Genomic DNA, 14,782 nt, shown 5'->3' on the forward strand with positions numbered 1-14,782 from the left:
ATGACCTGCACTGGTAAATGTCAAAATATAGAAAAAATTTGAATGAATATACTAAAAATAACCTGACTTGGTAACCAGATAGCAGGTCTGCTGACAGACAATGTACAGCAAACAAATTTACTAATGTGCTAAATATGTTTGTCATTATTTAGATTTTTATCGGTGCCTTTATCTAGTAGTCATGGTATGTTTTCACAATGGATTTCCAGTAACTGGTTTGGGGAAACAGTGCAAGAAAAATTGCTATTGTGTAATTCCATCAAATCATCAGTTATCAAACAATACAATACTTGAAAAGCAAAGAAATTACCTTGCTTAATTCTAAAGCCAATGAAGTATAAAAGAATGCACACATGAAAGTCTCTTATCAACATGTTTTAAAAGTATTTTATCTAAGTTAGTAACTTGCTGATATGAAAGCGGGCTGACAATGAGTGAATCGTATTTAAATGATAGTGGTTTACTCTTCACAGTCTTTACACATGGACCCCATTAACACTGCAGCACTGATACACATTACACATGATCCAGTGCATTAGGCCTTTAAATACAGGATGAGTTCGTGAAAACAGCAAATGAATAGATGATAATGAATAATTGATAGGTTGATGATCTCAGTTCTGCTGTTCCTTTGAGGCGTAAAGGATATGCGTGTTTTTGGTTTTCTCATTAAAATTTCACGCTTCTGTCACATGCCACAGGTTAAGCTCCGTCGATCCATAATTCAATGTAATGAACATATGATATGCCCACACTGTCACGTGAGGTTTACATAAACCTCAATCTTTGTCCAAACAAACTGACAGTGAAATACAAGATTGGAAAACCAAATATCTCTTCACAGTTCATAAAATAGACCTTTTATAGTTTGCAATACAACTTATATAATATAACTTAACGTTGTTACAATGAATTAAGTTGGAAGGAGAAACTGTTCCCATGCTCACAACAAAGCTGCAAAACAAAGCACTTGGCAACTGCATGAATACAAATATTATCATCCTAGTAACAAATACCAAATGAACACTGCACAGCTCGGCTTGTGTACTATACAAACATATTATACAAGTGAAGCTTCACGTACATGAATTACGAAGCACACTTCAAAAAGCATTGGTTCTTTTTGGAATACACAAAACAAATCATTTATTTGGTCAGGATAGTCCTTGTGAAGTAATGAGTTGCAATGTTTTCAAACAATTCTTGACATATTTGACCTTTAATTCTGAAGCCAGCGTCTGGTATACATATGCTTGTTTGGAAAGCAGTGATTTAGACGCGTTTCGATGAGCCAAATTATTGAAACTAGTTATCCATGTATTTCTAATAAACAAGGCAGTGCTGGCTTATTGTTGGGCGATCGCAGTTCTGGTGCCGTGTAAGTGAAGTCATTAAAGTCGTCCTCGTTGAAAGGGACAAGTCCGTCTTCTATGGGCGTAAGAGAGGGTTCCTCTTGCGTAAAATCAGGGTCGAAATTGTTGACATCCTCAATAGATTCCTACAGAATACAATAAAAAGGTCAGGAATATCAAAATACATTGCATTGGATTTACATCTTTTATCAATAAACTAATTCAGCATGTGAATTCTAGCTCAACCCAGAAGCACGTGGCCATGCAACACTTTTGGAAACACACAAACAAATCAAATGTACATCTTGCACCTTAAATCACTTTGGTATATGACAAATGTGTAAAAATATAAGTGGTGAGGTAGGCTTGACTTACTATTCGAGGAGTGAATGGAGGTCCGATCTCTCGTCTGCTCAGCTTCTCCCAGTCGAGTCCCACAAAGAACGGATGTGCAGCGATGGCCTCTTCTCCTCCATCTCTAGGCATGCAACCCAACCGGCAGGGCGGCTCTCTGGTGAGTAACTAAGCAGAGAGCAAACAGCACTCATTGAGGTTCATAGTTCAAAGATATTGAATCTTCTTTGGCATGAGCACACTTGAACATAGTTTTCATGTGCTGTTGCACAGCAACCCAAGACAAGATTGAGCAGTATGACTAGATATTATCTACTTTAAGTGTTGGTACAACTAAGTGTAGGTAGTGCACACAGGATTTAGAAAGCATGTTGTTTGATTAACTGGGAAGAATAATATTTTTTATCACAATTTTCATGTTGTCTTGATTCCGCTATCATGTCATGTTTATTCTTGTCTTGCAGAGGAGTCATGGCATAGCCCTTGGGTTTGGTGTGAGAAAGACATGGCTTTGCTTATATATTGGCTGACATGTGCTTTCTCATGTCTTGTCTGTGTTTCCCGCCATCTCGTTTCCTTGTTACCTTCCCATTAGTGTTTCATTACCCACACCTGTCCCTTGCCAATTATCCTGTGTTTGTTTCCCTTTAAAGCATCCTCTTGTCTATTGTCTTGTGCTCTTGGGTTGTTTGATGTTGCTGTACTGTACTGTACTCTATTCCCTGTACTCTATTCCCTGTACTCTATTCCCTGTACTCTATTCCCTGTACTCTATTCCCTGTACTCTATTCCCTGTACTCTATTCCCTGTACTCTATTCCCTGTACTCTATTCCCTGTACTCTATTCCCTGTACTCTATTCCCTGTACTCTATTCCCTGTACTCTATTCCCTGTACTCTATTCCCTGAGAAAGTACGCTGTTTCTTGTATCAGTAACCTGTAGACCCATGTTCCTTGTTCCTGTCAACTCTTGTCTTGTAAGTTTAGTTTTAGTGTTGTACAAAGTGTTTGTTTTCCCAGCCGAGTGAGTCAGTGTCCTTGATTTAGTTTATTATCAATCCTGTCTTGTTTTCCCCCTTGTGGGTTTTGTTTTGTCCTTTTGTAGTGTTTTTTTTTTGTATAATAAATTCCCTGTAATCCCCTTCATCCCCCTGTTTGCCTGCACTTGGGTTCTCCCCTCCGGAAAACACATGAGTCTTGTCATAATGTAAGTCTATCACTTTGCTGTTTTGAAGTCACTCCTGGTGTTTGGTTTTAATGAAATTCAACATCCACCGGGCCAGAATGGCAACACTACAAAAAAATTGGTATGGCCTCTTAATTTATTTCTGCAGCTGTATATCAAACTGAATGCCAAAAATATGATTTCCCAGAAAAAACTTACTTTTTTAACCATCCATTTTTCATTTTGCTTTTAACTATAAACACGCCCCACTATGTTTGACAACCAGTGTGCAAATACCTTTTGTCTTAAAGAAATAGTGCATTTAATGTATCGACCCACTGTATGGTCAAAAGTAATGTTATTTTTCTTTCACAAAGAACCAAAGTTGATTTTTCATATATTCCTCCATGTGGATTCGTGATTTCTTTATGCAATTTACTATCTTTAGGCACCACATGATAGCTTTGTGTGAGCTATCAGTTTGTTTATCCTCCACTAATGCCACAGACCTCTACCCCAGTCACATGATGTCAATCCCAATACCATGACACACCTTTTTAACTCTTCATTTGCAGAGTAAAATATACCACCATCACAAGAACACCAACAACAAAAGAAACAGGAACAAGAAATTCACATCACATCAAACAACAAAGGTGGTGTCAGGACTCACAAACATTGCAAGGTAAGCATATTTAGCTTGTTATCTATCTTAAAAAGATCTTTCCATATAGATACTGAACATTGAGGTTAAATATAAGGCTGCAGAGATCACGACGCTATCTCCGACCTTGCCAATCAGATCTCAGTGTATTACATACAGCGGTGTGCAGTCTATTAACTGGGCCATTCAGTTAGCCAATCGGTTTTACTCATAAGGCTCTGAATGGTCTCACCGCGCGAAGCACGTCACTGCTGTTTACAGTGTCTGCCTATAGTTTATGTAATAACACAGAGGGCAGAGATAGTCTGCTGTACTGAGATCCAGTCAGCTGTGAACCTGATCCTGAATATTATCTTTTCACTTACACTGCTTTAACAGGGGGACTGCCAACACTGTACGACTACACACAGTAAACAGCTGGCCAAGACACCTCAGAGGAGCCATTTGACTGCATTTGCCAAAACACAAATGACACGTCCACTAGAAGAGCTTCAAATTAAGTCAGTTTTGAGGTTATTCGGGTGAGAAATTAGACCTTTTCTTGTTTAACATTTTACCATGTCCTCACAGTATCACGTTTGACCATAAAAGCTTCAAAGCAGCAGAACTATTTTGTTTAATGTGATGACTGATCAAAATGTAACAGGAAGAGGTGGTTTATTCATGCGAAATTTCTAAAAGGGAAGTTTAAGATTACTCAACATGGTTTTCATATATCTAACGCAAGAAACCATGTTCTTAATAAACAGACTTTTCTTAACAATAGAAAGCTAAATGATAACTTGGGCTGTCAAAATTTAATTTTGTGCTCCACAGAAGACAGTACCTGGAACAGATTGGGGATGAGTATGACAGTACTAAGGTACAAAAAATATTTCTGACAAAAGATATAGACTCACCCCTCTAAGAATGTCCTCTGCCTCATTGCTGAGCCAAGATGAATAAATGACGTCCTCTCTGAGGATACACTCGAAAAGCTCGTCTTCAGTTTCTGCTTCAAATGGAGCATGACCTGACAGCATCTCGTACAGCAACACGCCAAAAGCCCACCAGTCCACTGAAACACCGTACGGTTCCTCTAGGATGATCTAAAACAGAAACACAATATAACACATCGTCACACACTGCATTCTGGGAATAGCGAACCCATATAAGTGTTAACCACAATCCCTCAGAAGTTCTCACCTCAGGTGCAATGTAATCTGGAGTTCCACAGAAAGTGCTAGTTAGTCTTCCTTCTGAAATGTTCATTTTGCACATGCCAAAATCTGCCAGTTTGCAGTGGCCATCTCGGTCCAGGAGCACATTATCCAGCTTCAGGTCCCTTTTTGGGAAAACACATGACAGGACCAATGTAAATCTGAAAAAACGCTAACCTCCTAAAACAAAAGATTGACTTCTAAGAGCAGCTTTAAAGAGATCCTGAAATTCAAGTTCATCTTTTGACTGCTTTGGTTTTACGATATCACAAAAGTACTGCAAAAGTACTGATCTTTAAACACTTTGCAGCAATACAAAAATAAACACATTCAGAAAGTCACAAGTGGAAAAGCAAACATGCACAAAACAAAACACATCTAACACATAAATAGGGAATTGACAAAGTTTGGGGTTAGCTCAGTTCAAATGGTATTGACACGGCATGCAACACCAAAGCCTGCAAGCTTGAACAAGGCTAAATGAAAACGAGGAGGATAAATTCTACTGTCATTGGAGAAGAGAGGCATGATTGACCCGATGGAAACACATTAACTGGATCAACAGCTTCCTTGTGACATAGCCTCGCTAGGAAATTGGGTGTGACTATCGGTTCACAGGTGGATATATTACAATGTTGTTAAATGTTCATGATTATGACACAGGGCTTTGAATGGAGTGTTCTGAAACAAACACGGTACACCTATGTTACTATGTATATTAAGTAAGGGATAATGTATCAGATCAGGACCCGATGTGAAGCGGAGGGTCTTATATCACACTGAAGGGGCTTATTTCGCGATAACAGCCAGCTGCTTGTACATTTTTCCTCTTTTTACAACACTACTTGCCACATGTGAAAAACTTGACTATTTTTTAGCTCATTTTTTCCGAATGTAGACCTTTCGTAAGGACAAACTGTTTACTTTTGGTTTGAAGGTATGAAATGATGTCCAAATGTCACAAACAGGCTATTTGTTTTAATTGTTTGTAAATACAATGTCATATATATGTAATTAAAATAAATATTTATATTTAATTTGTCAAAGAAAAGATTTTTGTTAGGTTATCTGGGAATAACAAACCTCCAAATGTCGCAACTATTGTATTTTATGAGGAAGAACATAAGCTATGAGATCATACGGTTTTATAAGATTATACAAAAAATGACCCTAAATTTATGAATATAGTGTACATGAAAAGAACTAAAGTGAAGTAAATACATTACATTGACAATGCTGTGAATAACGGAAATAATTGATGAATCAAATGAATATGAAAAAAATATGTGTTAAGTGTGTTAAACCATTTTTTATATACATTTAATAGAGAAATGTTTTAAAAACAATTGACCAAAAGTTAACAAATTGTCTTTGTGTGTATTTCATCATCGCTAGAGCACGAATGATGAGACATGCCAAGTCTCACGCCTGCAATGGTGGAGTGCTGGCAGAAAATGACAGCGTGGCACCAACCTGGCCATTTGCCACAGAGCAAAACTGCAGCTGGAGAACTGGCAGTAAAACTACACAGCCTGTAATCTGGAAAATATTTATTTCAGCCCAACCTGAAGATTATTTAGATCATATAGAACTGCGTTTGCTCTTGGGATATACACTTAGGAGTGTAGCTATAATAATTCTATATACAGTACTAGTAACACTGTACTTTCCAAAGTCCGCTGCAGCTGCAACAGTTTAGAAAGATCAACTGCTATGATAAATTATAAAAATAAAAAAATTTAACAGGAATTTTAAAGGAAAAGGCTCTTTTGCCAACCAGCTGTAATAAAACAATCTAAGAGGTCAACAGCCCTTTGCATGAGGTCTCAGTGTACAGTATCCTGAAGTATAATGCATTTTCAGTGTCAGTATACTGTCACTCCTCAGATTAAAGCAGAGGCAGATTAAAACGGCATTACAGACGCATTTTATATAAGGTCAGGGGTAAATTAGGTGAAGGTGGAAAGGACTGACTCAGGTCACTCAATCATTGTACTGCTTAGCTAATACCCAGGATTGTGATAAGTGCCCCAGCAAAACCTATGAAGATCAATCTGAAATTCAATGTTACATTAAAAGCAATAGCTGTAGCTCATATGGTATGGCATTGTGACAGCAGTGCAAATGTGTGGGTTCACTCATGGATAATGCACTATATAAATTGAATAAAAGCATCTGGCGAATGAGTAGATGTCATTTTGTTACAAGGCATGAAAATCCTTTTTAATATTTATTTGGAATAATCTACAATATGTGTATTGAATTATATAGTAAAATTAGAGCTGAGTGCAGGGCACTATCTCTCCCTCTCTCTCTCTCTCTTGAGTAAACAGCTTATGTAATAATAGCTGCATTCTATATCAGGCAGGGAATGAGCTGCCCATGACGTCAGCTTGGGTCCTCCCTCAAAATGTCCCAACTGTAAATGCTCAAAGACAGTCCTCAGACAAAAAAACACATCTCCTTACAGCCCCTGAAACCTTGTTTTATAGCGTTAATGTAATTAATCTACATAATTGGTCAATAAAAGTGAAAGGAAATGTGAGGGTGGTTGTAAAAGGGGCCGTGCGATCACACGGATGACAAGAGGTCAGCAGAGTTCACTGAGACAAGAAATGCTCGTAAATACCAGACGCCTCATAGGAGTGATTTGTTTATTTTCGGGTCGGGCTAGGCTCTATTACAGGGTTGATTGGAAAGCTTATTCAGGTAGGCAAAGGTCATGTGATTACAGCCAGTAAGCTCATGATGTACGGGAAGATTGATCTGAAATCAGACTACAGGGTGCCAGGACACGCGCAGATAAGATCCTTCTCACATGCACTCAAAAGCGAATAACTGTGGGCACCAACATTGGGGTGTGAATAGCAGCAGACGAATGCTCATTATGAATTGTATACATTCTTTCCTTTTTGCATGTACATTATAACAATAGAGAAAGATAAGATGGACAGAAGACAGATAGAATTTGAACTTTCCACCAGAGATAAAAAGTATTTAAAGATGAGGTTACATGCTATTTCATGCATTCATGCTTACCGCATGCAGTAAGTAAAAATTAAGTTAGATGTCAGTTTTTGGGGCGATTGGCATGTACGTGCATAACGTAAACAACACAAATTTTATAGTGAATCAATGTTATGATGTGTTATGTGCTCGCGCTGTAGTTCCGGCCCCCCTGCATGCCTCCAGGCTTAGTCTTTTCCGGAAATAATCGTACAGCTGTATTTATCTTTTATAAATTTGATCAAACTAAATACTCTTCGAAGATCCAAAGTATGGAATAGTACTGTATTTAGTACTCAAGATTAATAATAGATTGGGAGAAACTTGCTTATGTTACATCATCTTTAAGGATTAGACAAATACAAGGATATTCACTATGGTTCTACATGATTTTTTAGAGCAATTGTATGTACATATGTAGACACACTAGTGTGTTACATGAGACACAAAATGGCTGACCTGTAAATGATGCCTTTGGAGTGAAGGAATCTAAGGGCCAAAGTGATCTCAGCGGCGTAAAACTGCGCTCGTGGCTCTTCAAAACGTCTGGACTTCTGGATGTGGAACATGAGGTCACCACCATTCACAAACTCCATGACAAAGAATAACCGCTCCTGAGATATGAATAAAACAAATGTGTGCCGCAATTCATTTATAGTTCACATGTTACAGAATAGGAAGAGAAAAATATTAAATAGATATTTGTGTGGAGTGAACGCTTAAATGTGTGAAAGTTTAGAACTAGTATATGTAAGTCAACAGAGGTCTTGCATCACTTCCTTCCCACATTACTCAACAACTCTGTGAGGTGTGACTACAGTATGTACGTACTGCAGATTTCAGTCACAGCAGAACATTACCTCATGTAACTGATGAAGTGATCCCATCTGCTGTTCAGATTTGGTATTGCAACGGTGACACTTTTTGAATGCAATTTTTAAGTGGCTATAAATATTATAAACGATAGTCTGCAACAGCTCTTGACTTCAAATCCAATTGGTCTATAAGCATTATATAAGTGCTGAATTACTCAAATAATAGTAACAGAGGGTTGCATGTTTTTAAATCCTGATTTTCAAGGATATTAAAATGATACCCAAAAAGGAAAATACTGTCATTATTTTCTCAACCTCATGTCATTGTTTACTCAACCTCATGTTATTATAAACGTTTATGATATGCTTTCTTCCGCAGAATGCAAAAGAAAATATTTTTAAGAAAGTTGGTAACCGAACAGCACTGGCCCCTATTGTATTGACACAAAACCAATGCGGGTCAGTTTACAACATTCTTCAAAATATCTTCTTCAGTGTTTAAAATGATAAAAGGGTGAGTAAATGATGTTCTTTTAAAAGTAACTTGTGATTTATGCAAGTAGGGCAAGTAATGACAATTTTCAAACATTTCATTGGCCATTTGTCAACAAATAGGTAGCCCCGCCCCTAGTCTCAGCCACAGACATCAGGGTAATGAACTGTTGGCTAAACGTCTGATGCATAAGGCACACTTTTCTTGAAACATTTCAGCACGTTCGAAGACGTCATCTGATTGGTGGAATTTCACAGGATTTCCGGAAGACATGCGTGTACGCCTGGAAACAACACAGAGCCGTCTGATCCAAGAAGTAAGCTGTAGTGAATTCATCACGATCGACTAAACGCTTAAAAAGTATGCAAGGTTCACAGCATAAATCCATAATCATTGTTGTTGCTGTTAACTTTTGACATGTTTGTGAATGTACACCGGTCTATTACTGCGGGGACATTACCACGCCTCTAAACATGACCCTGCACAAAACGGAACGTGATGGTTGCTTTACCTTTCAGTCATATGACATATGGCGGGCTTTGGCCAAAGAAAGCGGCGATAAGTTCCAGACATTCAATGTATACGCGAGACTACCCGCCCCTAACTCATGCCACTGGTGTAATCAAGTCTCATTTTAGATTAGTACTTGCAGTACTGAAACTGCACCACTACCTGTTTCAGGAGATTAAAGATAAAAAGCAAAACAGCTCTGGAATTTAGACCAATTTTCCCGATCAGTTTACAGTACATAATATCAAGGGGGTTTTGCCGAAAAGGAGTGGGTTTCCTGGATAGGTGAATACAACTTCACCTAATTTCCACAACACTTTCATTCTTGTGTGTTAGAGATGAAAATGGATGACAATGTGTCGCTTTGGATAAAAACGTCCGCTAAATGACTAAATATAAAATTCTCATAACCACATTGAATCTGATTTGTGGATGTGTGCAAACAGTTGGTGTGTTTGCGAACTCTTACGGCGGTCTGAAAGCAGTAGTAGAGTTGTGTGAGGAATGGGTGCTGGTGGGCCAAAGCCAGCACTCTCTTCTCAATCATGGTCGATTCGACATCATCCTCTTGCAATATGACGTCTTTCTTCAGCATTTTCACCGCAAAGACCCTGTGGTCACTTTTCAAACGGGCCAGCATCACCTACAAACACATGTGTATAACATGTTTATATATAACATCAGTTTATATTTAAAGACATCCTGTTGTGAAAATTGAATTTGTTAAGTTGAGTCTGTAATGTTTTTAATACCCATCGGTCAACACCACTGCAGAGCATTTTCTCCTTAAAACTACCATCATTTACCTTTCCAAAACTGCCTTTTCCCAGCACCTGCAAGAAACTGAAGTCCTCCAAACCCACAGTAACAGTTTCCTCCTCCTGCTCCCCTTTTGTCGATTTAACAGAGCTTTTTGGAGGGACTTCTGTCATGTGCTTCTGTAAAAAAAATGTGGGGAAAAAACGAAGTTTAAAAAAGTACATTTCTAACGAAAGACAGTTTTTGAGACAATTCTAAAGTAGTTACTTGAGACTGTCGCACGGAGAGTCTGCTTGCTTGTAAACCAATCTCTGACAGTTTGCTGGCCAGCTCGGCGCTGTTCACGCCACAGTTTGGTGCAACATTCTGCCTACAGCGTTTATGGACGTTCATCTTGCAAACTGAATCAATACATGGCAAACACAAAACACAACTACAGTGTTTAACCACAAAGCAGGTGTTTTCAGCTGTTCACCAATAACTCAGCTAAACATGTGCTTACTTTTGCAGTGAAGACCCTGTTTCACTATTCCATAAAGGAGAGATCCGCAGTGGTTACAGTACGTGGGAACTTTGTAGTTGTGCTCTCTGAACTGATGCGGCAGGTTGATGCTGAATCCCTGGGGTTGGCCCTCCTGATAAATAAGTGTGCATGTAGGAAACTGCTTTGATGACATAATCTCATGTGATCTCATGTAGACAACACACATCCATACCTCATAAGATTTCTTCATACGTGGACACTCGGTTACAACCAAATCGTGGCACTTCTTATGGACCACACATGTGCACACTAGAGAAGTGAGACATAAGCAATGATGTTCATATGAATGTTCTTAAATGGACTAGTTCACCCCAAAATAAAAATTCCCTCATGTCATTTTAAAATTGTATGACTTTATTTTTTCTGTACAGCATAAAGAAAGATATTTTGAAGGACTTTAGTAACCAAACAATATTGGGCCCGTTGACTTTCATTGTATGGACAGAAACCCAGCAAGATATTTTTCACAATATCTTCTTTTGTGTTCCACAGAAGAGTCACATACAGGTTTTAAAGAATGTGAGCGTAAATGAATGATGAGAGGTGTTTCATTTTTAAGTCTCTTTGAATCAGGTTTATTTTAGACTACTTTATCATTGATAGGATACATTAAAACATTTGAATACAATTGGTAATTCACTAACATAGCAGCAACACTCACCCTGACACTGATAACCTTGCTTTCCAAACACACCCCTGCAAAAAAAGGCAAATTAGTGAATATTTACAGTAGTGAATTTCTGTTTGTATGTTCATGGATCTGTTTCTTGTGTTAAGTCTCACCAGATGAAGTTTTTACAATGGCAGCAAAATGTAGGCTGAGGGAGGAAGGTTGCCATGAATTTATGGCCATTGACTTGATGTACCTTTCTTCTCTTTAAAGCTTTCTGCCTCCTTCTGGTGAATTCTCGATGCTTGTTGATTACAATATCTACAGCTTTATCTGGAACAGTTAGGCAGTTCATGTAAATTGTAGGTGAGAAAGAGTGCCACAGGGACAGATACAAGAAAAAAATGCTTGTTCAAAACAACTAACCATCTGTAAATGAGCCGGTGAGAGAAATGAAGACATATACACTTCCCTCTGGTTCAAGATTCACCTGGAAGAAAAGTTAACAACTTAACTATATATATATGTATGTATGTACATAAAAACACGTAAAAACAGGAAACTATGTACTGTTTGAATATGAAGGGATTTTCCGAATTAAGTTTTTACAGTCGTTTTACCAGTATTTAAAATTATCCACTGCATTTTGTTGTGTTTTAACATTAAAAGAGATGTGTAACAGTGTTTCATGCATTCTGACTCCTTTACAATGTTAAACGTACTGTCTTCTCATGCTTGACATGGTCAACTTGGCAACAAACAAGTCGGACGTATTAGGTAGTATTTTTTAGGTTTTGGAGAGTTTTTTCGAACATGAAAAATCGTTATGTTACAATTTTCCTCAGTTCCATATTGAGCCATTCTCAATAAAAGCACAGATTAACATGAGATATACTGAAAATGTCTGAGTTACAGCAGCTTTTAATGAAAATGTCCATAAGATAAACAGATAAAGTACTGGCAGAAAATAACCACATACATTGTGGTGTTGTTCATTTTTATTTAAAGCATTGTTACATTTTTATTTAAAGCATTGTGATCTTACTATAGTCACTGTGTTTACTGACAATACGATAAAAAAATCACATCATTACTTTATAACAACATTTTTACAAAAATAAGGAGGGTCTGATGTATTGTAGACATGGTTTTATATCCTGTAAAAAAAGGTTTCTGAAACACAATAAGGCAAACTGAAATAAACAATTTTTTATATAATTCATGTTAACACATGTTCATAAAGTTCAGTTGCTTATACAGTATCACCTGTTTAAACAGACATCTGACGAACTAAAAAAATATAAATAAAAAGCATTCAAAAGATTTCTAAAGAAGCTTCAGACTTTTGTGCACTCAGCTGATAACCTTTATGTTGAACCATGACACGATCAGTTGACGGAATTTCTTTTTGGAGTGGAACGGAGGATGTGGTTGCATGAATATCATTATAGGTCACAACAGACTACGGATTTGAAATATAAGAAAAGGCTTTGAACTTGTACTACTCCTCAGTCATGTAACAGTCCTGTAATCCTAAATGCATATGTAAGCTTATTTGGTACATTGCGTTAAACTTCATAACATATACAGAATCATACGCCATGTTCCTCTTAATGTCAATCTATCACGTCTCAGTTATTCTGTCTCCCTGTATGTCTTCTGAAAGGAATTCTCGTAACATGACGCAAGGGAGACAGGGAGAGCCGGTCAATCCGGTCCAGGGAGTCAAGTCAATAACACGCACCAGCAACAACACAACAAGCACTTTAAAAACTGTTTAGACATTTGGGCCCTTGTGAACTAACAGAATATATAAAGTATAAAAAAAACGTATACAGCCTCCCTAGAGATCATGTTTTTTTAAATGTAAAATATACATTTTATTCAACCAGGTCATCCGGACACCGAAAAATAGTCATGTCAACAATTTGCTGCAACTTAAGATGTACGAGACGGCGTGTGAGAGATTGACAGAAGGTAAAATGGACAAAAAGAGGAATCTAGTTGAACAGCATGTTTGTACTGATGGTATGCGAGTTTGTGACTGCTGGCAGCAGGGAGACACGCATACACGTATATATGGCATATCTTTGGTGAGAATAACATTACGTAAACTGCATACTGTACATGTCAACTTTACCCAGTGTTCTAAATGAGTAATGAAAACAAATAAGATAAATGAGGTATAATATTTACCTTTAAATAGATCACACGTTTAGTAACTCTTTGAATGTCAGTGAATGGAGAACTTGACAATGTGTGCAATGGAAAATATTATAACCAAAGCTTGTATGCCATTCAAATGAGGCTTATAGGAAATCATCATTTTGTAAACTAACGGTACTGCTTAACGTGTTGACAAAATGTTTAAATGTTCTCCTACTTGTAAGTCACTTTGGATAAAAGCATCTGCCAAATGAATTAATGTAACGTAAATATAATGACAACTTTTATATTCTGTACCAAATTCTTTCATACCAAAAAGCTTCATACTGGATTTTCATTAATGTGTCATTTCAGGCATGTTTTTCAAGTAAACAACAAAAAAGGACCAGGACAAAATACTGGTAATCCCCCTTTTTATCCAGGCCAAATGAGTAAAGTATATAGTTGACGATAATTCATCACAGGGCTGGGAAAATACTTGCGGCTATCCGCATCCATCACTGCTAAAACTGTCAAAATCCGTTTAGACCACCATTTAGCTATTTGACTAAAGCTTAAGAAGAACAAGATCATATCAAACCACTCATCACAGCTCAAACAGTTTAACTAAAGATCTAACAGCAGGTACGTCTCTTAGAGTTTCCGCGATGCATGGTGGGGTGCAACATGTGGTTTTGTGCACACGACCTAGTTACTGCACAAGTGAAAGAGTCAGACCCTCATGTACTGTATATCAGCAGCTACAAGGAAATAGGCTGTTTATGTGGTATTGATGGGTTCTATCTGTCTAACTTATATAGAAATTACAGTTCAATGGGAAAATCTAAAGTATTGTTTGTGGTATAAGAAATATGTGAACCCTGCTGAAATAAAGAATATACATTCTAATCGTGAAACAACCACTATATGAACGAACAGCATCACAGTTACAAACCATTACAAAATGGTCTAGTGGGTTTTGGTTCTTTCCATTAAGAGTTATTGGTGTTCTATTGGTTCCCATCCATCATATAGCCTTCACTTAAGAAAACCCAACACACTACCAGTAAGGAGCATCAGAGACCATTATAGTTTCCATTTAAAACCAACACAATTCCGATTAGAATTTCATTAATGGTTTTCTTTGGGGGTTTTTTAGCAGGGAT

General features: G+C 37.6%; 1 protein-coding gene across 1 annotated transcript in view; it reads right to left on the reverse strand.

The window, feature by feature from the left end:
* Positions 1-373: 373 nt before the first annotated feature.
* The window catches only part of prkchb (protein kinase C, eta, b), a 15,494-nt gene continuing 1,085 nt past the window's right edge, over positions 374-14,782 (reverse strand). Inside the window, exons 2-14 of the mRNA XM_056764645.1 lie at positions 11,898-11,961; positions 11,645-11,804; positions 11,523-11,557; positions 11,034-11,110; positions 10,820-10,952; positions 10,585-10,718; positions 10,365-10,496; positions 10,028-10,201; positions 8,200-8,354; positions 4,721-4,859; positions 4,435-4,623; positions 1,728-1,874; positions 374-1,498 (exon numbers count right to left, since the gene is read on the reverse strand). Of these exons, the coding sequence (XP_056620623.1) occupies positions 1,310-1,498; positions 1,728-1,874; positions 4,435-4,623; positions 4,721-4,859; positions 8,200-8,354; positions 10,028-10,201; positions 10,365-10,496; positions 10,585-10,718; positions 10,820-10,952; positions 11,034-11,110; positions 11,523-11,557; positions 11,645-11,804; positions 11,898-11,961 (1,728 nt within the window). The 3' untranslated portion in view covers positions 374-1,309. The remainder of the gene's footprint in view (positions 1,499-1,727; positions 1,875-4,434; positions 4,624-4,720; positions 4,860-8,199; positions 8,355-10,027; positions 10,202-10,364; positions 10,497-10,584; positions 10,719-10,819; positions 10,953-11,033; positions 11,111-11,522; positions 11,558-11,644; positions 11,805-11,897; positions 11,962-14,782) is intronic.

Source organism: Triplophysa dalaica, chromosome 13 (genome assembly GCF_015846415.1).
Source record: "Triplophysa dalaica isolate WHDGS20190420 chromosome 13, ASM1584641v1, whole genome shotgun sequence".
NCBI lineage: Eukaryota > Metazoa > Chordata > Actinopteri > Cypriniformes > Nemacheilidae > Triplophysa > Triplophysa dalaica.